Below are 26,602 nucleotides of genomic sequence, written 5' to 3'. Positions count from 1 at the left end.
TCCACTATAATTTTTATTTTATTTATTGCAAAATACAAAATGTCGTAATGTGAGCTGGTGAAAGTTCAGGACAGAATAGATACCCATAATCTTTATTATAGACTAAACGAATGTAGGTGGCAAACCTATAACTGAAAGCCAAATTTACTTAAATGACAAAAGCAGTGACATTTGTCACCTTTGGAAACACTGAAATCCAATACAACAGCATTCCAGATAGGTACAATTTTCATTTTTACTTATAAGAATTACACTAAAATATCTCTGATTCTTATTCAATGCTAGCTATTAATTATTGTATTATATTAAATATACAAAGATTTTAAGATGTCTGGAACTTTCTTTCTGCTGCAGTTACAGTTGTAGAATAGTATTGAAATGAATGTTGATTTAACAAGCTCTAATGTTTGAAGTAGTTGTAAGACGATCTGAATGTGTGTGTTTTTATTAGCAAAGTGGAACCGAAGTCAACTTTGTGTGCACAATCTGGGAGAGTAGAGCTTATTCTGATTTTGATCAAATGATCAAATGGTGGTTTCATTATATACCAAAACGATCTGCCACAAGAGTTGTCGACGCCTACTGCGCAGCCGCAGCCCAGGTGACGAAGATGGTGCTCATCAAGGAATAGTGAGTCTGAAGTGTTTTAAAAAACATATTTTACCATCTTTAAACTGGATATTTCGAATTTTGCGATGGCATATTAGCCCGAGTTAAACATCTGTGGTTCGTTTAGAGCTGTCGCTGTCGGTTTTTGAGGAGACTGTAGACTGTAGACAGTGTAAAGGCAGCTTTCAGCAGGGTGGATCAGGACGTGGATAACGGGACACACCGGTCTTTTTTAGGCGTCGCTACTGCAAGCTAGCGTTAGCCTTCGAGTTGTACCAGCAGAGAGGGATAATTAGCTTCTTAATGGAAACGACTGGCGCTAAAAGGCTACTCTGGTTACCCACAACCACACTGCACATTCAGTTGGATAACAACACCAAAATAATAACACAAGTTTAAATATTTAGGGTCAGTCTGGGAGCTCGTAGCCTTCTAGCAGCGAGCCTCATGTTTAAATTGCTATAATGTTAAGCTGTGGTCCCGTGAGTGACAGATTACGGCTGCTTCTCTGACGGATTTACTAGAAATGCTAGGTGCCACGGTTAGCTGTAGCAGCCGGGCTAGCTGCTAGCATGACAATTCCCTACTAGTCCAACTGCTGAATTACAGTTTAATGTCAATGCGTAACTTCAACAAAAGGATTGTCAGGATGTTTAGCCTAGCTCATCCTGTTTTTGCACCCTTTGAGTCAGCTCTAGGGATACTTTGCTGTTACTTTAGCAGGGGCTAGCAGAAAGTTAGCCCTTAGTTATGGGCGGCTAGGTTAACATGATTAGGTTGTTTAGTGAACTGAATAGATCCCCAGACTGTTGTATATTACTGTGTTCTACTTGGACATTGTCGTGTTTTATTTCTCAGCTCAATTATTTTTAAGCTTAAATTTTATTTTGTGGCTAACCCATACCTGCTACATATAACGCTACCTGTTTTAAGTGGGCGATAGCACAAACTAAAGATTGCCGAGATTATATATGCGAATCTTAAGGCTGGTTATAAAAGCAAGAGAGTTTTCAGAAAATATCACCAGCAAACTACAGACTGGAACGTGCTGTAATAATAAGTTGGGACAGGCTTGATACAATGGTGGTTGTCATGTTCTACATCAAAACGATGCAAAAAAAAAAAAATGTTGTCTTTTGAAAGTTGTTGATTTGAAGACCACCCAATTTAATTAATCAATAACACAAGTTGCAAGTAACTTTTAAAAATGTGCTGCTTGCAGCTGGGCGTGAAGCCAGTATGAGATTCTGAAAATACAATAATCTCAAGTAAAAATAGCCTTTTGGAGCTTTATGTCTTTTGTTGTGCTGTTATTATAGATGATAAATTAATACCGATAGTTGTCAAGAGTTAAGATTCAGCTGTATATCATCTTAAATATTTAGTATAAATATAGTTTTTAGAAACTTTGATATAGATCATTATGAAGCACTCAGACTAACATGGCTCAAGTACTTTGCTTTGTTCGTTTATGAGGCTAAAGTCAGCTTGGTGCCCTGCCTTAAGCAGTGATTTATTTGCATATAGTTACACACCCAGAGCAGATGAACAACTGCTGCCTTTAATAGTAAATGTAGGTCTTAGCCTTACTATAATTATTAGATAGACATTAATAGACAGTAATCCTTTAAATATTTATTTGCAATTATATTATCTTTCCACCTAAAATTTAACAATCCTGTGGAGCATCCTCACCTTAGACAAATGCTCATCTGTATTATGTAACCAGAAGTACAAACTTAATCCGTAGGGCAAACATCTCTAATGGTATATGATTCCGTAGCAGCACATCTTCCTTCCTCTAAATGTAAACACATACTGTTTGATTCAATGGATATTTATCAAGAATCCACAGACAAATCAGTGAAGGGTGATCAATCGAGTTGATTTTCACAAAATAAAGAATAAAATGGAGAAACAAGGTTTTTGCCTGATAGCAATGATATTTTAGTTTATTTAACAGAATAATTCAAGTGTGTAGCAACTGTCTGCATTAAAAATACACATCTACAGCTGCTACAGCTATTGCTTTTATCAGGAGACCAGTCCATAGTCTATCCCAGGTGTGAATAAGAGGCATGATGTGTTTTCAGAAATGAGATGGTTATGGTTTGGCATGTCGTTTTTATTAAAAAAATGCTTTCTAATTCCGATCTGGCTTTGATATGTTATTCATCACATTATAGACCACAGATAAAACTGTAAAAGGTAACTGGTTGCTGTGAACCACTAAGTCAAACCACTGTAGTGGCAATTAAATTGGTCCATATATCTAAAATATGTACTGTAAAATGTAAATTCATACTTTATGCTGTAACTCAAGATGGTCTTGGTATCAGCTCTACTCCTAATGGACAGTGTTATAGTGTACATTTAGGTATTCAGTTTGCTTGTCCAACCTGCAATACGTTTAAGTTTATTTTGTAAAGACTGCTTGATCGAACATTTGAGAGCTAAAATAAAGGAGGTCACAAACTGTCGGTCTGTGCAGGTTTGATGCAAAACAACAGTCTACTTCTAAGTGCAGTTCAATAAGTGATAGCATTAAAAAGCAGCTGCACCATTTAATGACATCTGATCCATTGGATCTACTTAGATTTTACTACGTACATTTTCTAAAGAAGAATTCATTGAATGGCTAGCAGAGCAGACATTTTGTATCTTGTGATATTTATTGCGATGACAATAAGCGACAATAAAGAGATTTTATTTCTTTCTTTTTTTTTTAAATCAGAGTGCTGCACGTCGTGTTGCAGTAGAGCACTTGATCTATATACAGAGGCTTCAGGCCTCGATGCAGCAGTTCCGGGTTCGAGTCCCAACCCCATGCCTCCGCTGCATGGCTTTCCCCTCTCTCCATCCCACTTCCTGTTTGTCCATGTTGAAAAAGAAACAAAAAATACAGGTGCCACAAAACACTAAATGAACTGAAACACAAGCTGTTTATGACTAACTCATGGCATTCATAAGAATGCAGTTAGGAGCTGCTTCCACCTTTATCTAGCATGTGACAGACTTCATTCATATCCTCAAAGGGTGTAAAAAAAACGATTGATTCCTCGGCACAAAAAAATGAACCCTAACCATAATCACCTTTGTTTTTCCCCTGAAAAAAAGTATAAGTGCAACAATCAGATTTGTGGCCAGTTTCCAATCTCTGGTATCTGTAAAGCTCCAGTTTTTGTTTTGAATTATTAAAAGATCTCCGTCCCTCTTGCTGTGAGCAGTCATTATTTGTTTTATAATCAGTGGCAACGTCAAATTATGTGAATGACAAAATTAGTACAGAGTTGACATTCACGGAATCTTTGGCATCTTATATTGGCAATTAGCAGTGTTAGCTTTACTATCTATAAAGCTCTGTTTGGATTCACTTTTCACAGCAGGCTCTAACCTTAACTCAGACATGTCCTAACTGCTGCCAACATTTCCAGATCCAAAATGTTCCATGACACAGGCTTAAAGTGCAAAAGGATAAAATAAAGTAGCTTTGCTGTACTTTGTTCAGTCTTTGCCCATCTCGTTTACTCTTTCAGTAGCAGTCTCAATGATTGGTTGACTGTAAAGGTTTAAATACCTTCTGACATCTCTGTTTCTTCAGCCCTCATTTTATACATCTCACTTGTACCAAAAATGGCTAACCTGGAGTCTTCTTTCCTCAGTAACAACTTCCTCAGCAGAGAAAGGTGTTGTTTGCATGACCCGATAGAGCTTGGGTCCAGTGCCTCCACTGACAGGAAAGAAAAATATTGTATTTTGTAATTTCCCGACTGGCCGGTCACGCTAAAAATCACCTCATTTCAGCCAACTTTCAAACTCTCAGTCCATCTCTAAAAAAGTATAGGTCATAGGATTTATCACTTTCTTACATCTGACCAAATTGTAGAGAAAACCAAAAAACTAGTGCAGTTTTATTAACAGATAATTTTTTATTTTGAACATTTTGCTTCCTTTTAAAAAAAGGTGAATTGGCTCCAAAGTGTTCCCAAGTGTTCTGCCTTTATGCTTACTTGTGCTACACTTTTGATGATAGCAAATTATTAGGGCAACATCATTACATCCACCTTGAGAGTTGTTCATGTAGTATCATGGCAGGAATGTACTCCAGTCATGTTGTTTCAGCCCATGTGGCATTCCTGGTATTTTTCCTTGCACTTCTGTGTTGTGTGCCAAAGAGCAAAGTCAGAACAGTGGGTTGAATTTGAATAAATCTTTTGAGGTAGCAGTGAATGTTGTTACTGAGCCAAATTGGCAAGTGTACACTAGGTAGGAGGCATACCAAAACACCTTTACCACAACGTGGTTCTCACAAATTCCATTGTATGCTTGCGATGTGTAAGAACACCTTCAAATCTTGCTGAGCACCTGAAGAAAATTGGTTGATGTTGCATCAGTGCCTGCATCTGCACCTCAAATGTATAGTTTTCCAACCTTACTTTAGCTTTAGACAACTAGAACACGTTCTGTGGCCAGGAAAAAAAATTAAGACTTAAATCATAGGAACATTCCAACAAAAGGTTTCGTGTTTTTTAAACCATAATGTTTAAAAACATTTGTATACTTTTTTACTGGTAATCGACCTATGTCTGCTTTATTTTGTGACTTTTGAGTGTTGTGTTTGTGTTTTAATATTTGCTTTTTTAATGTTTCCTACCCTACCTCTTTTCTGTTTTCCCTCTCAGCCGTGTCGTGTTGCCGGTCTCTGTTGAAGAGGTAAGTAATATTATCGCTTATTTAACATTTTCTTTGTATTAAATAAATCTTTTGATACCAGTCTAAAGTGTATTTAAGTGTATTTGTATGTTTTGTAGCAATTTGAATGGACCAATTCCAAATTCTTTTGTTAAAAAAAAATAATAATAATAATCTGAATTTTGCCACTTTCATATGTGGTACCATATGTCTCTGCTCTTTCCTCTCAAACCCCCAGTCGGTTATGTCAGATGGCCGTTCACTCTGAACCTGGTTCTGCTGGAGGCTTCTTCCTGTTAAAGGGGAGTTTTCCTGTCTGATCATCCAGGAGGAGTAAATGCGGCAAGTCAGTGACTGGATGCAATCTGCTGGGTTTCCTTAGATGGCCTTTGATAACTACGATCAATTGGAATGTACTTGACTTGGAATCTGTATGAGTCGATTAAATTGAATTTGTAAAGTGCCTTGAGATGACATGTGTTGCTATATAAATAAACTGAATTAAATTATTAAATCGGATATGTATCTGATGGTTTTCAAAGTGTCCGCAGTCTGAACGGTCATGTCGCATTTCATCCGACTTTAACATCGTTATCCTGGTTCCGACTACACATCCACACAGACTTCTAGAGGATTAGCAGTCAGTGCTCCACTTAAGCCCTTTGTTAATAGTTTTGCTTTCTTTTTTTTCTTACCTTTCTTTGTCTTGTTCTAATGTGGTCATAATGTTCTCTGCTCCTCTTGCTCAACAATTTAATAATAATACAGAGACGCTGACATCCAACAGTAAACAGGGAGCTGCTGTGTGACATCTACATTCTCTTCCTGATCATGCGGGTCGCTTTGGGGTCATCAGCCGTTCAGTTTGAAGTCTGAAGGCGGTCATAATAAATTGTAGTGTAAAGCACCACGCAAAAAAATCAGAATCGAGTCTCAAAACCCGCTGCGTGAACGTAGCCAAAAAATGATTGCAGGAAGACCAAATGGCCTTTATCACACAGTACAGGCATTAGTGAGAGTCTGCTGGTGTTTGTTGCACAGGAAGGCACTAATAGGGGTGTGGGCTCTTTCTTTTTGGATGTACTTGTTTTTTGTTGTTTTTCACAGTATCAAGTAGGGCAACTGTACTCTGTGGCTGAGGCTAGCAAGAATGAGACGGGAGGAGGGGAAGGCATTGAAGTGCTGAAAAATGAACCATACGAGAAGGAAGGGGAGAAGGGACAATATACACACAAAATATATCACCTAAAGAGGTAAGTCTTTGGATGGTAATGTATTTAATTGCTCTGTTAAGTTTCAATATTCTGAAAATGATCCTTCATCTTGCTATATTTGGTATGGTCATTCTTTGAGCAAATGATGCTTATTGGCAGATCCTCAAACCCTGACTGTTCTGTCCGAGTACTCCAGCTTCCTCCCACAGTCTAAAAACAAGACTGTTGGTTTATTTGGCCTCTCTAAATTGCCCTCGGGTATGAGTGGGTGTACGTGGGTGTTTGTCCTGTGTGTCTCTGTTGCCCTGTGATGGACCGGATCTGTCCAGGGTTAACACTGCCTGTTACCCAGTGACCGCTGCAGATATGCACCAGAACCCGCGACCCTGCATGGATAAGCGGGTATAGAAAATGGATGGATATATGATTACACTTTTTAGGCAGGAAAAGAAGGTCTTCATGGAATTGAGAGAAATATAAAATGCAAATAAAACTGAAATATGAAATAAAATAAGAGATTTCTTTAGAGCCTAGACTGTTTTTGTTTGATTTGGTGAATAAATGCAGTGGGTTTTCAAACTTCTTTGTTAATTCTAATAAATAATAGTAATGTTTAATGTTGACCAAAATAAGTGTGATTTTCCATTATCAAGCTACCCTGTTTGACACATAAACACAGTTCTTGAATCTCATTAGGGGAACACTTACAGAACGTGGAATGTGTGAGAAGGTAGTCAATCCATTTAGATTTTCATGTTTAAACTCGTCTGTGTCTTACGGTTGACTTACATTTATAGCATTCCTTAAATGATCAGTCAGCCTGATTTAACATTTGGTGGCCAGAGGTTTTAAAACAGAATAGATTCAGTAACATATCTGCTAGTTTTCTTTTAAAATATTCAGGCAACCATTGCTTTTTACAGCTTTGCTCTTGGTGGACAGCATGGAGAAGAACTGTTCATCTTGCTGCCAGAAACACATCATCACATCAAGTCTTAACAAATCATGTCTTGCAACAAGCCTAATGGCATACTGTGCAGCAAATCCTTTCACAAACATCTAAATGAGTCCTGTGAGCAGCTGCATAAATCAGTCAGCGGGGGGAGAAATGTACAGTTTAGTGAGGGGAGCTTATTTCTGCTACCATGCTAGCATGTAAATAAATTCAGGTTGAAATGCTGCTGCTTCTCAGTTTCAAGCTATTCAGGTCCTCCTTAACCCCAGAATCACAGCTCAGATCTGTGATAATTATACTTGGTTCAGTGATTATTCTTTAAGACTGAGGATGATTCAGTTTCACTCTAAATAAAGATTGCATCATAAGCCTTAGACAAGAGGCTATCGCAAATTATCCACTATAATACTCAAGTATTTAAGACTTGTGTGAACAGCCTGCTCTCAATCTTCCTTTTGTGTCTCTGATTGCAGTAAGGTTCCTGGCTATGTGAAGATGATTGCACCAGAGGGAGCATTAGTTTTTCATGAGAAGGCCTGGAATGCTTACCCATACTGTCGCACTAGTAAGTTCATCCTGAACTGCAACAATTGAGTGGTTACTTTCCACGTTTATGTGATTTCACTAGGCTATGGTGTCATGATAGATGGCGATAGCAGAAAGCATCGCTTCAGTGGTTGTTTGTATTTATGTTCAGTTTTTTTACTAATTGTACTTTTGTCTCTCACCTATTTCCCTCTTTCCTTCGTTGCTGTGCAGTTGTGACGGTGAGTTTAGTTTTTGTTTTTAAATCCTGGTCACACCAATTTATGTCAGATATTTTACTGGCATCCTGAATCCTGAACTTTCATTCATAGCACTTGAATTATAATATCCTACCATATATGGTTTGGTTAAAAAACAATATTCCAAGCTTTGAAAATCTCACAGAGCTCTGTTCAAAACCGAAATAGTCACAACCGCAAACCTACAAAGACATGACCTTTCACCTAAACTGACAGGCCTAAAAAAGACACTATTCAATATTACGTCTTGGGAATGTAACTGCACATTTAATGTTATAAGCCAGTTAAAGCTCACCATCAGTTTGTCCCCAGAGCCTTTAACTGCTTTGTTTTACCAAAGATGAAGGAATTCAAGCACATAGGTGATTTATACAGAGTACACTAAATGTATCCATGTAGTCACCTTCAGATATACAAACCATTTCTCTTGTTGGAGCAGCAGCATAACTACAATAAACAGTATGGCATCTGTTGCTCGCTGTTTACCTAAACTGTTTAAATATGATATTTAAGGTTATGCACATTTAAAATGTTTAGTTCCATTAGTTATAAATAATCCATGTATAACCGCTATGAATGCAGATATTTAGTTTTTATTGTTATTTAATTGAATTGTATCCAGTGTTTTTCATTGGAAAGCGTTCAGCTTACATACAAGCTAACGACTGTTGCTGTGGTTTAAAATAGATCAGAGCTGAGCGATGCAACATCTCTATTGCAGTTTCAGTCCAAAGGTCTGATTTGCTAATTGGATTAAACTGAGGGCTTCAAGTTTGTCCCTCGCGACCCTCCATTCATGGTGTTTTGCTAACCTGCCACGCTGACATCAGCTCTAATGGTCATCTTGCAGCAACAATCCATCTGATTTATAGTCAAGTTTGATATATTACTCATTGACAGAATCTGTTTACTGTCCTGCTTTTTTCAGAATGAATACATGAAGGACGACTTTATGATAAAGATTGAGACGTGGCACAAACCCGACATGGGAACAATAGAAAATGTAAGTAAGCTGTGAGGTAAACTGGGGTGTTGTAAGGAAATAATCAGGATTATGTTCTCTGGCTGTAAAGCCACAGGTCAGAAGATTACAACAACTCTAGTAGAGCTGTCTGTTCTTTGAGCAGTGCATGTCTTAACTATAATAAACACTGAGTTACAGTGTTACAGAGGCGACTGTGGCTCAGTGGAAATCTGAAAGTTGTGAGTTCGATTACTGAAGCCACATGTCGATGCGACCCTGGGCAGGGCACTTAACCTCAAGTTGAATGCGTGCACATTTGCGAGTGCGATTGGGCGAATGTGACTCAAGTGTAAAGCACTTTGAGTGGTCAGTATGTCTGGAAAGGTGCTATATAAATTCAGTTCATTTACCATTTACATATATTTCCATAATGCAGCATGATGTCACTTTGCTAGAATACTTCCTAATGTCTTCATGTTTTATTCCTGAATCTTGGTCCATTTTAAAACCCTGTTTAGAGACTCATTCACATGTTTACAATATAAAAGCAAAGTAGGTGATATCTTGATGCATTTGCATCCAGCCAATCCTTACAGGACTGTGTGTGAACTAGAATTAGTTTTACCCTTACAAGAGATTGGATTGAAAACTAAATACACTTGGTTGCACTTTAGTGAAGTAGTTGTTCTTTCTGCTCTAGGTCCATGACCTGGATGAGGAGACGTGGAGGACCGTGGACGTGGTGCACATAGATATTGCAAACAGAGACGAGGTGGCCCAAGGGGTGAGTTGGACTGCTCGTGATATGTCAGGGTCTGCTTAAAGTGCTGAACTTAAAAAGTGGAAGTTGTTTATTGGTTTTAATTTGAGGTATTTGAGGCGTATTTTACTTGAATATTAGTTTAAATTGAAGAGCTTTATTGGGTTCATATTGGGTGTTTTGGATTCAAAAGAGAAATGGGTGGTTTTATACCAAAGTTCTGTATTGTTGAGAGGAATCATAACTGGAAAACTCCTAAAATTATAATAAACCTTTAAGAACTCTGTTCATGTTTGCACCTGGATAGAAGATATGAACAACAAAGCAATCTAGCAGGGTTACTGGTTGGTGAAACTGTCTGGGCTTTACTTTTGGTGGAACCTAGGGTCACTTGGGGCAAACATTATTCAAGGCTTGATCAGACAATTCAGATCAGAAGGGACGTCGCAAACTGTCAGTCTGTGCAGGTTTGATGCTGGACAGCAGTCTACTTCTAACTGCTTTACAGTAAGTCAAGGCAAGAAAAGCAGCTGCCCAATTAAATAACAACTTTACAATTTTACTACGTATATTCTTTAAAGAGGAATTAATGGAATGCTTGTGATATATATTGCGGTGACAATAAATGGATTAAAAAAATTCAGGCCCATCTCATGGCATAGCGGTAGATCACACAACCTCTATACGGAGGCTTCAGTCCTCGACCCAGTTGTCCCAGGTTAGAGTCCTGACCCCAGAGACCCCTGCTGTATTTCTTCCCCTTCTCTCCACCCTATATCCTGTCTCCCTACATTTGAAAAATTACAAAATAAAGGCCTGTAGTGCTGCAACAAAAAAACTAGTTTTATTCTGTTAATGCGTGGAGTCAGAGCTCTGCAAACACACTTATCTAAAACTTTCCTGATGCACAATTACATTCAGTCATATTTTAGAACATAACCACCACATTCATTGATGCAGGGGGAAAATAGTTCAAACTGCAGGTGGCCAATATGAACTTGAAATTTTACCCCGATAATTTAAGGTATTCATTGCGATGACGATAAAGTATTTATATAACTACATTGCAGTCATTCCATAGGCAACTGTATGTGACTGCAGTCCAGAATACAGAAAGAGCTTTGTTTCTGAGCTTCAGCTGTTTAACGTCATATATTTTAAATGTGTCTTCCTGCATTGTCCAGTATTATTAATTTACCTTATGTGAATTCTCTTCTTGTTGTGTGAGAAAAGAACTTGGTCTTACACACAGTAAATTATCTGCTAAAAACCGAGGCGCTAGCCTTGTTGGCATGGTAACATATTTCAACATCCCCTTAAACAATTTTATTTCAGCACTATTGATCTCTCTTCCATCTTTGCTTTAAATACCAATTTATGAGTTTGTTTGTTTTTTTTGCTAAAATTAGAGAACATGAGAATAAATGTCGTTTGGCTGCATTGAGCGGAGAGAAAAGAACTAACATTTCGAATAAGTTTATCCATTTAAGTGGTTGTTTTATTACCTTGTGCTGGCTGGTCATTCTTGAACAGCGGTGTCAATAATTGTTTAAAACCTAACAGGATTCGATAAAGGACTTTTCATTGCAGATGAGTCCCTCTTGTCCCTGCCTTTCTTCCGTAGGTTCTTATACAGTAATGACTTAAGTGGATCAGTGGGTTGACCACAGCTAAACTTAAATGTCCATCTGTTCCAAGTATTCACCTACGTTTTACAGCAGAGCTGACGGATTAAAGCAGGACCATGGCCTCGGAGGGGGTTGGAGGCTGTTGGAGTGGTGTAAAAATTAAACAATGCTTTTAGAAGTTTTTACATTTCAGAGGGTTTAGCTTCCTCAAACTAACTGTCTAAATTTGGGTTAGATGTTTTTCTTGCCTTATTTACTCTGTGGACAGGATTCTCTTGCCAGAAAGATCAACCTTTTAAAGCTGCAGTGACACAGACACAATATCCTTTGTTCATTACATTCAGCCAATGTGACTTCATAAAACAAATGTCTGAGGGTTCTGCCTGTGTTTAATTAGTCTTTGCTTGCAGCAAGAATTTGATCATATTTGTTGTTGTTTTTTTTTCTCCAAGGACTACAAGCCAGAGGAAGATCCTTCTCTTTTCCACTCTGCCAAGACAGGCAGAGGACCACTAGGTCCTGACTGGAAGGTACCTGACATGAACACCTTGTTCATCTATCACCTTGTGACCACTGTTATTGATCCTCTGTGGTTTCTGCTCCTCGTTTTCTTCAGAATGAGCTGAAGCCAGATTGTCCTTACATGTGTGCATATAAACTGGTCACCGTCAAGTTCAGATGGTGGGGTCTGCAGACCAAAGTGGAAAATTTCATCCACAGGGTATTGTACACTGCTCTTTAAATATGCATGCTCAACATTTAGTTATTTTATCTATGTTCGTTAGTGACATATCTGCACCTGCTTTGATAAGCTTAGAATGTAAGCATAAAAAAAAAAGACTTTAAGGTGAATTTAAAGCTTAATATTTAATACAGAGCATTGGAAAAGTATTCATGCCCATTGATCTTTTGCACATTGTAGCCCCAGTTGCCAACTTCAGTGTATTTATTTGAGATTTTCTGAAGAACAGAGTAGGGCATACTTGTCAAGAAGAAGGAACATGATACAGGGTTTTCATTTTTTTTTTTATTTCAAATAAAAATCTAAAAAGTGTAGTGTGCATCCTACTGAGTCAATACATGTATTGTATGCTGTAGGTAAAGGTCTATACCAGCTATGCACATCTAGAGACTGAATGTTTGCCTGTTCATATTTACTGAAGCTTAGTCAGATTGGAGGATTTGTACACATCGATTAAGTCTTGTTATAGATTCTTGGTAGGCTTTAGGCCTGACTTTGACTTGACCAATCTCAAACTTGCTTTAATCTAACCCATTCCACTGCAGCTCTTTCTGCCTGTTAAAGGTTGCTGTCCTGTTGGAAGTTGAAGCTTCACTCCAGTCTCAGATCTTTGGCAGCCTCTAACAGTTTTCTATCCAGGCTTGCTCTGTGTTTAGCTTCATCCATCTTCCCATCAACTCTGACCAGTTTCCCTGTTGCTGCTAAAACGAAATGCTCCCCCACAGCATGATGCTGCCACCTACATGTTCACAATGTCTATGATGTGTTCAGGGTCCTAGTTTCCACCACACTTAGTATTTTGCATGTAGCAAAAAGGATCAATTTTGGTCTCATCTAACCAGAGCACCTTTTTCCACATGTTTGCTGTGTCCATAAAGCTTGTTGCAGACTGGAAACTGGATTTCTTGTCTCTCTCAACAGTTTGATCTCCCCACTGTTCCATTATAGCCAGTTTTGAGGAGTGCACAACAAATAGTTGTCCTTTTAACTGATTTTCCACCTGAGCTGTGGATCTCAGTAGCTCCTCCAGCGTTACTATTGGCCTTTTTGTTGCTTCTCTTATCTTTGCTCTCCTTGCCCAGGCAGTCCTTGTAGGTGAACAGGCATGTCTTGGTAGTTTAAGATCAGTGATGAAAGTCCAGTCATCGAGAGCGATGATTGAAGTTTTAGGTGCATCACTTCTCCAACACACCTGAATCAAATGGCTGAATTCCCTCGTCATCGTGTCATTCAGCTTGGCAGGGGCCTGGTAACGAGCTGTTCATTTGATTCAAGGGTGTTCGAGAAGGGCTGCATCTAAAAGTTGCAGGAAATTAGCTCTCGAGGACTGCAGCTATTTGGAGTTGGGTTTATACTGTATTTACTAATCATGTAACTTCTGTAGGCAGCTGGCTGCACAGGCTTTAATTTAGGGATATCTGAGTATAGGGGGCTGAGCAAAGATGCTAAGTCATCTATCATTTTATTTCACAAAACAAAATGTGAAAAGGTTAAAGTTGTATGAATACTTTTGCATGCATTCTAATTTTGCCCCTTTTTTAACTCGTGTTTTAGGCGGATCTGTAGACTGAGGAACAATAGACCACCTGCTTTATAGATCTGTATGTCCATAAAGTGGAAATGTAATTAAAATCACGTTTGTCCTTTTTTAATTTTTTTTTAATCAGCAAGAAAAGCGCATTTTCACCAACTTCCACCGTCAGCTGTTCTGCTGGATTGACAAATGGGTGGGATTGACTATGGAGGACATCCGGCGGATGGAAGAAGAGACCCAGAAAGAGCTGGAGGAGGTATTTCATTTAGCAGGTCTCCTGCAGTACTCTGACTTGAACTACAACGTACTGCCCTATTTCTTTGGCGATTGATTGCAATTTAAGCATAAATCTAGCTGATGTTTTTCTCCCTCAGATTTATAGATTTTAGATGTTTTAATTTCAGCAGACTGAAGGAGACAGCACTAAACAGTTGATATTCTTGATTTAACCTGTATTTACTCCTTAAATGTCATATCAGATGCGTCAGAAAGGTGACGTGCGAGGCACCACTGCAACAGACGAGTAGAGGTTCTGCGCTGTAGGTCAGACACTAGAGGCAGGCTGAGTAAGTTTCTGCACAGGAGAGGTGGCAGGGTGCATGGATCAATCTCCCTTCTTCTCTTCACACTGCTGTCTGTCTGTTTAATGGACCACAGCTATTTGTTTTCAGATCTCTGTTTGTGTCGTCTTTTAATTTCTTTAGCCCATTCTGACATTGCTCTGCTTTTCGCCAGTAAACTGTTTTTCTACCATGGATCTATCAACACATATTACATATTTTTTTAATTTGGCCTGAAAATGGGTTTTAGAAGAGCAACTGATGTGCAAAAACACGACTAGAGAATTGCTGGTGAAGACCATTCTAAAAACTGCAATGAACTTAGTTTCTCTTGATGCAAAGGTTTTAAAGATTTAGATGTAGACACTAAAGTATTTTCATCCAGTAATCTATTTCATAACCCAGGTATTCTTAGATCCTGATTTTCCAAATATTTGTATTTTAAAAGTGAGGTACCGGCTGGTTATACACATCTTAACTGAAACATTACCAAAATACCTCTGAAACCTCAAAATTACAATGAGACATTTTACTCAAACTGAATGGCAAACTAGCTACACTTTAGCTTAACCAGGCGCTATTATCAATCTTATGTTCAGCCACTGAATAGGTGCATTTTATTTTTTATTACATAATACAGAGCATTGAAATGCCCATAATTGTGTCAGCTCTTGCATATTATGTTTACAGCTTTAAAGCTTGCATACATCATTAAACGTTTGGAAGCCTGACCTCCTGTGCTTTGACTGGTCAGCTGCTTTGCACAGGTCACTGTTTTGCATAGTTTTGCAGATATTTGAAATGTAAAGAAGAGCTTTTTAAGATGCAAAAGTATTTACCCCCGAGTATAGGACATGTAAGGATCATGTTGAACTGTTTTACAGAGAATTCAAACAAATACTAAACATAACTCGACCAATTAGGAGCCTCTAATATATAAGTGGTTTGTTTTTAGGAATCATGACTTTAATGTACGGCTGGATGGTGGTGCCGTTGGTAGCACTGTTGCCTTGCAGCAAGAAGGTCCTGGGTTCGACTCCCAGCCGGGGGTCTTTTTGTGTGGAGTTTGCATGTTCTCCCCGTGCATGTGTGGGTTCTCACCGCGTACTCCGGGCAAACTCCCACAGTCCAAAGACATGCCTGTTAGGTTAATTGGTCACTCTAAATTGCCCTTAGGTGTATGAATGAGTGTGTGCATGGTTGTTTGTGTGTTGCCCTGCGATGGACTGGCGACCTGTCCAGGGTGTACCCTACCTCCTGCCCATAGACTGCTGGAGATAGGCACCAGCTTCCCCACGACCCACTATGGAATAAGCGGTAGAAAATGACTGACTGACTTTAATATAGCTCTCAGCTAAGCTGTAGCATACACCAATTGATTTGCCAGTGATCTAACACTGGCCAAACTCTGATTGGCTCGGATGATGACAATGAAACAATGAAAACAATGAAAAGGCAAAATATATATTTATTTTGTTGACTTATTAATCAAAATAAAACCAAAGTTTGTCTTTGTTATAGTCTTGAAAAAAGAAATCGGGATGTGCAGGGCACACCTGAAAGAAAACCAGAAATGTTAAGGACTTATCTGTGATTAATAGATGATTTGCACAGACATGGATCAAATATAAAACGGTGAGATGTAACCCGGCGCCAGTGCCCAACCGAGCTACCTACCCCCTCACTCGCTCTCTGGTGCGATCGGAAGCATCTTCAGCCGCATTGAACATAAATGAGAAACTGATTCTGTCATGCATATTTAAAGACCCCATCAGAGATCCATATATGAAGAACAAGGTCATGTTATGTCTTTTAGTGTCTGCTGTTCATTCACTTGTCTCTGCCATTCTCATTCGCATTCTAATGTTTTCTTCCAGCTCGTGCAGCTTTGTCTCATTTTGTTATGTATGTTTTCCTTTGCTTTCTTTTTTTTCTGTTTTCTGCTTAAAGTTTTTGTTTTTAATTGGGGGAATTAGGCATGGGCCGGTAGGAGATTATGTTATGACTGAGTAAAAATAACACAGTATTTCAATTCAATTCAGTTTTATTTATAAAGCGCCAATTCACAACACATGTCGTCTCAAGGCACTTCACAACAGTCAGGTACATACATTCCAATTAATCCTAATTATTGAACAGTGCAGTCAGATTCAGTTATTTATTCAAATTGGATAAAAAGTTTTTCTATCTAAGGAAACCCAGCAGATTGCATCCAGTCAGTGACTTGCAGCATTCACTCCTCCTGGATGAGCATGTAGAGACAGTGGACAGTCACTGGCGTTGACTTTGCAGCAATCCCTCATACTGAGCATGCATGTAGCAACAGTGGAGAGGAAAAACTCCCTTTTAACAGGAAGAAACCTCCAGCAGAACCAGGCTCAGTGTGAGCGGCCATCTGCCACGACCAACTGGGGGTTAGAGAGAACAGAGCAGAGACACAAAGAGAACAAAGAAGCACTGATCCAGGAGTACTTTCTATGGGAAGGAAAAGTAAATGTTAATGGATGTAGCTCCTTTAGTCGTTTCATCTAGAAAGAAAGAACAGATAAACTCTGAGCCAGTTTTCAAGGTTAGAGTCTGAAAGAGAGCACATAGAGTTAGTCACAGTAAAAGCTCAGTCAATTTCCATGTCTAGGAGAGAGAAATGGTTAAATACTAAAAGACAGGGCCATGTGGGTCACAAGGTGAGCATTAAGTTGTTGCCAGCAGAAGCTCGGACGATTCCCCTCTCCAGGAAGGTGTCACAGGTAGACACAGAGCCAGGCCTGGTGTAGCTTCTAGGAAGAGAAAAGAGAGAACAAAGTTAAAAACTGAAATAACAGCAAATGATAATGAAAATGACATTTTCTACTTCTGATAAACAAGATGAAGTTATTGGAGATTACATCCAGTCAGATATAACTTTACTCAAAGACTTTATCTTTGTACCCAATGCAGATGTTGCCATTTAAGACGTATTGGAAAGGAAATTAGTTCCATCCTAGGATAAACATTTCACATTGGTGTAGATAAATAAAGAGGCCCTAAAATACTCCTGCATGAGTACATATTTTAGGCAACTAAATTTACTGTAAATTTAGTACACAGAAAAAGTTTTTAAACTAACATACCTTCAGACTGCTAACCAACCCGTGCCTAATGGGAATGAAGCTAACAAACTTGTTTCCTTCAGTGGGCTGCATGCACATTGCTTCATGGTGACCGATGTAACAGAACACCAGCAGGCACACAGTTAAATAAATACAAATCAAGCTGTCAAAGTGGTTCAAAGATTATATGTAAAAGTGAACACGGGTACATCTAAAAAAAAAAAAAATTGTGAAAAAGTTCAACATTTTTGTCACTCATTTCCTGTGGGAGGGACCACCACCCCAGTCTGCCAGTCCAGAGGCACTGTCCCCGACCGCCACGCAATGTTGAAGAGACGTGTCAACCATGACAGCCCTACAACATCCAGAGACTTGAGGTACTCAGGGCGGATCTCATCCACCCCCGAAGCCTTGCCACCGCGGAGCTTTTTAACCACCTCGGTGACTTCAGCCCGGGTGATGAAAGAGTCCAACCCCGAGTCCCCAGCCTCTGTTTCCACCACGGAATGCGTGATGGCAGGATTGAGGAGATCCTCGAAGTACTCCTTCCACTGCCCAATAATGTCCTCAGTCGAGGTCAGCAGTCTCCCGCCCCCACTATAAACAGTGTTGGCGAAGCACTGCTTCCCCCTCCTGAGGCGCCGGACGGTTTGCCAGAATCGCTTCGAGGCCAACCGGTAGTCCTTCTCCATGGCCTCACCGAACTCCTCCCAAATTTTCAGAGACACTGGATTTGTGGCGTTCATTATCTGTGAGCTATTACCAAATTTTAAAAACAAGGTTTGAAATTTGCATGTAATATACAGGTCCTTCTCAAAATATTAGCATATTGTGATAAAGTTCATTATTTTCCATAATGTCATGATGAAAATTTAACATTCATATATTTTAGATTCATTGCACACTAACTGAAATATTTCAGGTCTTTTATTGTCTTAATACGGATGATTTTGGCATACAGCTCATGAAAACCCAAAATTCCTATCTCACAAAATTAGCATATCATTAAAAGGGTCTCTAAAAGAGCTATGAACCTAATCATCTGAATCAACGAGTTAACTCTAAACACCTGCAAAAGATTCCTGAGGCCTTTAAAACTCCCAGCCTGGTTCATCACTCAAAACCCCAATCATGGGTAAGACTGCCGACCTGACTGCTGTCCAGAAGGCCACTATTGACACCCTCAAGCAAGAGGGTAAGACACAGAAAGAAATTTCTGAACGAATAGGCTGTTCCCAGAGTGCTGTATCAAGGCACCTCAGTGGGAAGTCTGTGGGAAGGAAAAAGTGTGGCAGAAAACGCTGCACAACGAGAAGAGGTGACCGGACCCTGAGGAAGATTGTGGAGAAGGGCCGATTCCAGACCTTGGGGGACCTGGGGAAGCAGTGGACTGAGTCTGGAGTAGAAACATCCAGAGCCACCGTGCACAGGCGTGTGCAGGAAATGGGCTACAGGTGCCACATTCCCCAGGTCAAGCCACTTTTGAACCAGAAACAGCGGCAGAAGCGCCTGACCTGGGCTACAGAGAAGCAGCACTGGACTGTTGCTCGGTGGTCCAAAGTACTTTTTTCAGATGAAAGCAAATTCTGCATGTCATTCGGAAATCAAGGTGCCAGAGTTTGGAGGAAGACTGGGGAGAAGGAAATGCCAAAATGCCAGAAGTCCAGTGTCAAGTACCCACAGTCAGTGATGGTCTGGGTTGCCATGTCAGCTGCTGGTGTTGGTCCACTGTGTTTTATCAAGGGCAGGGTCAATGCAGCTAGCTATCAGGAGATTTTGGAGCACTTCATGCTTCCATCTGCTGAAAAGCTTTATGGAGATGAAGATTTCATTTTTCAGCACGACCTGGCACCTGCTCACAGTGCCAAAACCACTGGTAAATGGTTTACTGACCATGGTATCACTGTGCTCAATTGGCCTGCCAACTCTCCTGACCTGAACCCCATAGATAATCTGTGGGATATTGTGAAGAGAACGTTGAGAGACTCAAGGCCCAACACTCTGGATGAGCTAAAGGCCGCTATCGAAGCATCCTGGGCCTCCATAAGACCTCAGCAGTGCCACAGGCTGATTGCCTCCATGCCACGCCGCATTGAAGCAGTCATTTCTGCAAAAGGATTCCTGACCAAGTATTGAGTGCATAACTGTACATGATTATTTGAAGGTTGACGTTTTTTGTATTAAAAACACTTTTCTTTTATTGGTTGGATGAAATATGCTAATTTTGTGAGATAGGAATTTTGGGTTTTCATGAGCTGTACGCCAAAATCATCCGTATTAAGACAATAAAAGACCTGAAATATTTCAGTTAGTGTGCAATGAATCTAAAATATATGAATGTTAAATTTTCATCATGACATTATAGAAAATAATGAACTTTATCACAATATGCTAATATTTTGAGAAGGACCTGTATAGTTTCACTTTTTGAAATGAGTGGCAAAATATATAGACTTTTTCCCCTAATATTCAAAATTTTTTTAGATGTACCTGTACATCTTCAGTTGCTTCTGGTGATTATTATAAGTTAACCTACAAAACTCCTGTTTCTCTGTTCATTTAGTCACTGCACCCAACCCCTGACTCTCCTTTCTTCTACCTTCCAGCTGCGTAAAACAGGTCCGATTCGAGGCACCAGTGCTGCTCATGAGCAGTGAGGCAAATCAACCAAACCCTGTCGTGATGATGTCATCAGAGACGTGGCCACCCCACTGAGAAAGCGGCCCTGACTTCGCCTCTTCTCGTCCTGTCTCACATGATTCATTGGGGGGTTTGATAAGATTGGTTAACAGTACTGTACAGATCCCATCCCTGTCACAAGCCTCCTGTTCTCTCAGTTAACACAAAAAAATATAAGAAAATGTAAGAAAAAAAAACCATGTTTTGCATACATATAAAAAAAACACAAAAAAAATTGCACAGAACATAAATTGCCTGAAATGTAATTGTTAGTTGATTTTAATGGGCTTTGTTTTTATTCAGGTCTGTAAATCATGACTCCAGAAGCCAAGCCTTTTAAATTAGAATGTTGTTTTTAGCTTCACGGGTCCCCACCAGAAATCAGTCAGTTTATTTAAGCAGGTGTTGGACCATTTACCTCTCTACCGTCTCTTGTAATAGAACCGTCTCTATTTTATTCCCTGTCTTTCCCCTCAGTATGGTCCATATGTTTTGTCCTCCTAGCTGTTTGCGCTCCTCTGCTTCATCCTGCTGTCCCTTCTGTCTGGCAGTTTGTTGGGGAAACTTTCTCATAGTTTGAAATTTGAAGTGGTTCTGTGTTTCAAAGCAGATGATAGATAATTCTATCATCCATGTTTTTCTCCACTTTTGGCCACATTCAAACATGCCCTGCACATGTTTTGTGCATGTGGTCAGCGTAAAGTCTCTTACTTTTACCTGTCACTGCATGTAGTAGCTGCAGTGCAGCTTCTTTCAGATCTACTGTTATGGCAGTTATCTACTGTCATCAGAGTGCAAGGGAGCACCTTCTACGAGAGACACTTCTGTCAGTGTGTGCGTTTGTGTGCTTGTTAGTGTTTCCAACTGCCTTCACTCTTAAAGGACTGTCATGTTTTTGGACTGAGATGGAAAGCTTCAAATTCAGGTTAAACCAGCCTTCTGAATTTTGCCTCATGCTGTCGCTGCATGGCCTTTCTCCTTGGCTAGGGCTTTAACTGGACAGCTCGTGCAGCCTCCAAAACAGAGCAAAACTAAAGTGTGTGTGTGCATTGCTGCGTGCATGAATCAGGTTAGGTTTTTATATCTAATTATATATCCTAATCAGAAATTTCTCAGTTGTCAGAAATGGGTCCAGGCTGATCCACCATGTTTGTTGGGAATTGTTTAGTTTTTTTTATTTTTATGTCCATATGCAATTATTTTTCAAAGCTTCTTGTCCAAAAGATAGTAATATCAGCCTGAACTTTTGATTCGGTTTCTGGCTACAGACTAAATTGTCTTGCAGTTTAGATCGGTGTGAAGCGTTCTGCTCACTTCTTTGGCTACATTACATGAGATTTTCACACCTGAAGATTGGTTTAGATGCTTTTATTCTAAGCTCGGGGTCAAATATAGTTAGTGTTGTGGCTTTAAGGCTCGCATTGTGATCTGAGTGTCTCTAAAGTTGTTAGGTTGTGTCACATCAAGTCTGTGGTTGATGTAGAACAGCTAAATGAAAGCTATACTGTAACTGTACTCTGTATTAAATCCAATCATAAAGTGGCAAACTCTAGATACAAACTTCATTGGGCTATTAGCATCATCAGGGTTTATCATTTAATATTGTACCGCTCTAAGATCTTGATGTCAGGTAATATCAGCCCTGTAGGCAGTGTGTGTAAAGTGGAGCCAACTGTACCTCATCCATGCTTATGAATGTGTAGCTACACAGACAAGAGGGACAGGTGTGAAACGACTGTTCCTAAAGTGCAGGGATACTGGCATGTTTTACACAAGCTTGACTCAGATCCATGATATCACCAGTACACGAGGACAAACGGTTTGGCTAAAGCTAGATTTGCGTGTTCAGTTTTATTTTTTTAAACTGTTTATTTTGATAACTCTCCAACTTTATTTGAGCAGCACCTTTGCGAGTATCTCGAACTGCATCAGACAAGGTGGACAGTTAAAGGGCGGCCTTCCCCTCACAATCACTCTCCTTGGCTGGACCTTGGATTACGAGACGAGGAGTGAAAAGCCTCGGAGTCTGATGATGAAGGGAGTCGTCCTGTTCGGTTATACGAGCTGAGTGATGCCAGCCAGTGGGTACTGTAAGGGGAGAGGGCTTGAAGCATAGGAAAGAGATGGAGTCCAAAATATTGTTTTCTTATTGTAATCATGAATAAGCTCTTGCAAAATCCACTGGGGGTTTTTATGTCTTTTTGTTGTTTTTGAAAGGCAAAGATTTGCAATGTATTCAATTTTCTCTTTCTGATAAGGCAAACATTCAGGGGAATTAGTAGTGAATGTAATACAATTAATACCTTTTTCCATGTTCATAGCTTTCAGGCTGTGAAGGAAGGTCTAGACAATGGAGCATAACAGAATATCTAATAAATTTCAACAAATAAAATGAGCAGTGTTTGACTTCTTTGTCTCATTTTCATGATGATTGACCTTTTTTTTAGACGTGCCTTGTAATCTTTTTCACTTCTAAAGTATATTAAATCAAACAGATAAAGTTAACACGTTCATTAGCAATTTTATTAACCATTTTTTAACATGTAGCTCTAAATATGTTGTGAAAGGAAGGACATTTTAGCTATAGTATAATGATTTCTAATGATTGTCTTAATTAATAGTTATCTTTCTGTTAAAGGACATGCTTGTATAATAAAATGATGAAGGAATAAATGCTCCAAGCAGATTTGTCAGTTATACCTGTGAAAAGGTAAAGTGACAAATAAAAGCTTGACTTGTATTAATGACAATAGAGAGAACTGCATTACCTTGCAAAGGTATTCATGCTCTTTAAACTTTTTTACATCTTTAATTATTAGATAAGTGGATCTGTATTTGTATTTAGCCTTTGATTTGATACCCCTGAATAAAATCCTGTCCAACCCATTGGTCAATAAAGCTCTCCAGTGTGTAATGTAATCTCAGTATAAATCCAGCAGTTTTTTGAAGGCTGCAGAGGTTTGGTAATGAATAGCATCAGGAAGATCAAGGAACACAAGGTTGAGAAATTTAAAGTTTTGTTAGCCTATAAAATAACATTAAGAAATTTGAACATCTCACAGAGCTCTGCTCAATCCATCATCTGAAAATGGAAAGAGTATGATGAAAAGGCAAACCAAGACTTGGCTGCCGTCCCAAACTGAAAGGACAGGAAGAAGAGCATTAATCAGAGAACCACAGCTTGGATTAGAAAATCTATTGACATAACAGTTAGTAGTCCTACACTCAAACCTCTGGTCAAAGAAAGGATAAAAATTGTTGTTTCCCACAACCAAACTCTGAGTAATGAAAAAAAAGTGCTCGATTTTGAACTTTTCTGTCTATATGCAAACTTAATGTGTGGTGGGAACTTAACAGTGCAATCACCCGAAGAACACTATTCCCACAATGAAACATGGCAGCAGTAGCATCATGCTGTGGGAATGTTTTTCTTCAGCAGGCGAAGGCATTCTTGGAAGAAAACCTGCTGAAGGATGCATAAGACTTGAGACTGGGGCAGAGGTTCACCTTCCACCAAGACGACCCTAAACATATAACCAGAGCTACAATGAAATGGTTTAGATCAAAGCTTATTAATGTGTAAGGGTGGCCCAGTCAAAGGCCAGACTTAAATGCAATTAAGAATCTGCAGCAAGACCTAGGAATTGAAATTCACAGACCCTCTCCGTCCAATCTAAGCTTCAGTTATTTGCAAAAAGGAACTGGGAAAGTGTCAGTCTATTGACGTGCAAAGCTGGTAGAGACATTTTCCGAAAGGTTTTCAGCTGTAATTGTAGTAAAAGGCGGTTCTACAAAGCAGGAAGCTGAATACAAATGCACAGCACACTTTTTAGATTTGTATTTGTGGAAAAAGAACATATTATTTTACTTCCACTATACAGGTCCTTCTCAAAATATTAGCATATTGTGATAAAGTTCATTATTTTCTATAATGTAATGATGAAAATTTAACTTTGATATATTTTAGATTCATTGCACACTAACTGAAATATTTCAGGTCTTTTATTGTCTTAATACGGATGATTTTGGCATACAGCTCATGAAAACCCAAAATTCCTATCTCACAAAATTAGCATATTTCATCCGACCAATAAAAGAAAATTGTTTTTAATACAAAAAACGTCAACCTTCAAATAATCATGTACAGTTATGCACTCAATACTTGGTCGGGAATCCTTTGGCAGAAATGACTGCTTCAATGCGGCGTGGCATGGAGGCAATCAGCTTGTGGCACTGCTGAGGTCTTATGGAGGCCCAGGATGCTTCGATAGCGGCCTTTAGCTCATCCAGAGTGTTGGGTCTTGAGTCTCTCAACGTTCTCTTCACAATATCCCACAGATTCTCTATGGGGTTCAGGTCAGGAGAGTTGGCAGGCCAATTGAGCACAGTGATACCATGGTCAGTAAACCATTTACCAGTGGTTTTGGCACTGTGAGCAGGTGCCAGGTCGTGCTAAAAAATGAAATCTTCATCTCCATAAAGCTTTTCAGCAGATGGAAGCATGAAGTGCTCCAAAATCTCCTGATAGCTAGCTGCATTGACCCTGCCCTTGATAAAACACAGTGGACCAACACCAGCAGCTGACACGGCACCCCAGACCATCACTGACTGTGGGTACTTGACACTGGACTTCTGGCATTTTGGCATTTCCTTCTCCCCAGTCTTCCTCCAGACTCTGGCACCTTGATTTCCGAATGACATGCAGAATTTGCTTTCATCCGAAAAAAGTACTTTGGACCACTGAGCAACAGTCCAGTGCTGCTTCTCTGTAGCCCAGGACTGGGGAATGCGGCACCTGTAGCCCATTTCCTGCACACGCCTGTGCACGGTGGCTCTGGATGTTTCTACTCCAGACTCAGTCCACCGCTTCCGCAGGTCCCCCAAGGTCTGGAATCGGCCCTTCTCCACAATCTTCCTCAGGGTTCGGTCACCTCTTCTCGTTGTGCAGCGTTTTCTGCCACACTTTTTCCTTCCCACAGACTTCCCACTGAGGTGCCTTGATACAGCACTCTGGGAACAGCCTATTCGTTCAGAAATTTCTTTCTGTGTCTTACCCTCTTGCTTGAGGGTGTCAATAGTGGCCTTCTGGACAGCAGTCAGGTCGGCAGTCTTACCCATGATTGGGGTTTTGAGTGATGAACCAGGCTGGGAGTTTTAAAGGCCTCAGGAATCTTTTGCAGGTGTTTAGAGTTAACTCGTTGATTCAGATGATTAGGTTCACAGCTCGTTTAGAGACCCTTTTAATGATATGCTAATTTTGTGAGAGAGGAATTTTGGGTTTTCATGAGCTGTATGCCAAAATCATCCGTATTAAGACAATAAAAGACCTGAAATATTTCAGTTAGTGTGCAATGAATCTAAAATATATGAATGTTAAATTTTCATCATGACATTATGGAAAATAATGAACTTTATCACAATATGTTAATATTTTGAGAAGGACCTGTACAGTGATACATAACTCTGTGTTGGTATATCATATAAAATTGATATGAAATACATTGAGGTTTATGATTGTAACATAAAACATTTAAGGGGAATGAATACTTTTGCACTGTCGCCTGTTATGAGGAGAAAAAGCAATCTGCAAGTAACTGTCAAATATGTTAAATGTATATAATAAATTAATACATGAATAATGCATATCATTACTTTGTATTGAATTACTTTAGTTATACAAATATTTGTAAAAATGAGATTAATATGTATTTCTCTAATTTGGCAAAGAATATATTATGGAGTGTAGTAGTGATCAAATAGCTCCATTTCATTTGCCTATGTCATAAATAGTTGCAACAATATTGCAGTTTATTGGCTTTTGTAGAATGGCTAAATCTTCCTGGGTTCTGTTCTGGGTAGTTAATGTTTAGATTGGTTCTGTCTAAACTTATGCCTGCAAAGTAATGGAACCTGTTAAAGCCCATAATTTGATGAGTTTTTATTCCATACTATAGAACCGTATTTCTTAGCAAACTATTATTTGTGTAAAAGAAATCTGGAGTAATTAATCTAGTGATTAAACAAACTGATATCATGAGGTATCTTAGTCAGTGCTAAGAAAAGGATTCACCCGACTACAGATATCTTCTGTTTTTGCTTGTTTGCACTTTAATGATTGAGATTGTCAAACTTATTTTAATATTAGACTATGATGACCTGAGACAAATTTCAAAATGTAGTTTTCAAATCATTTCATTGTTTTGAGGGAAAAAAAGTTTCCAAACTAACCTGGCCTATTTGAAAAATTATTTACCCCCTTGTTAAATCATACAATAAGTGATCAATCACATTTTGGGTTCAATTTCAGTAGCCATAGTCAGACCTCATTACTGCAGGACCTGTAGAATCAAGAAATACTTTAACTAGAATTTGTCTGACAACATGATGCAGG

General features: G+C 39.2%; 1 protein-coding gene across 1 annotated transcript; it reads left to right on the top strand.

The window, feature by feature from the left end:
• Window positions 1-569: 569 nt before the first annotated feature.
• pitpnb (phosphatidylinositol transfer protein, beta) lies at window positions 570-22,606 on the top strand. Its single transcript, XM_047372946.1, has 12 exons — window positions 570-630; window positions 5,292-5,322; window positions 6,409-6,554; window positions 7,944-8,035; window positions 8,230-8,237; window positions 9,184-9,258; window positions 9,920-10,003; window positions 12,060-12,137; window positions 12,224-12,328; window positions 14,017-14,139; window positions 14,363-14,449; window positions 20,139-22,606. The coding sequence occupies exons 1-11, from the start codon at window positions 611-613 to the stop codon at window positions 14,408-14,410; spliced, it is 810 nt and encodes a 269-aa protein (XP_047228902.1). The 5' UTR covers window positions 570-610; the 3' UTR covers window positions 14,411-14,449; window positions 20,139-22,606.
• Window positions 22,607-26,602: the final 3,996 nt, after the last annotated feature.

This window comes from Girardinichthys multiradiatus, chromosome 8, assembly GCF_021462225.1.
Source record: "Girardinichthys multiradiatus isolate DD_20200921_A chromosome 8, DD_fGirMul_XY1, whole genome shotgun sequence".
Taxonomy (NCBI): Eukaryota; Metazoa; Chordata; class Actinopteri; order Cyprinodontiformes; family Goodeidae; genus Girardinichthys; species Girardinichthys multiradiatus.
Note: the sequence above shows the minus strand (reverse complement) of the source record. Positions and strands in the feature narration are given on the sequence as shown.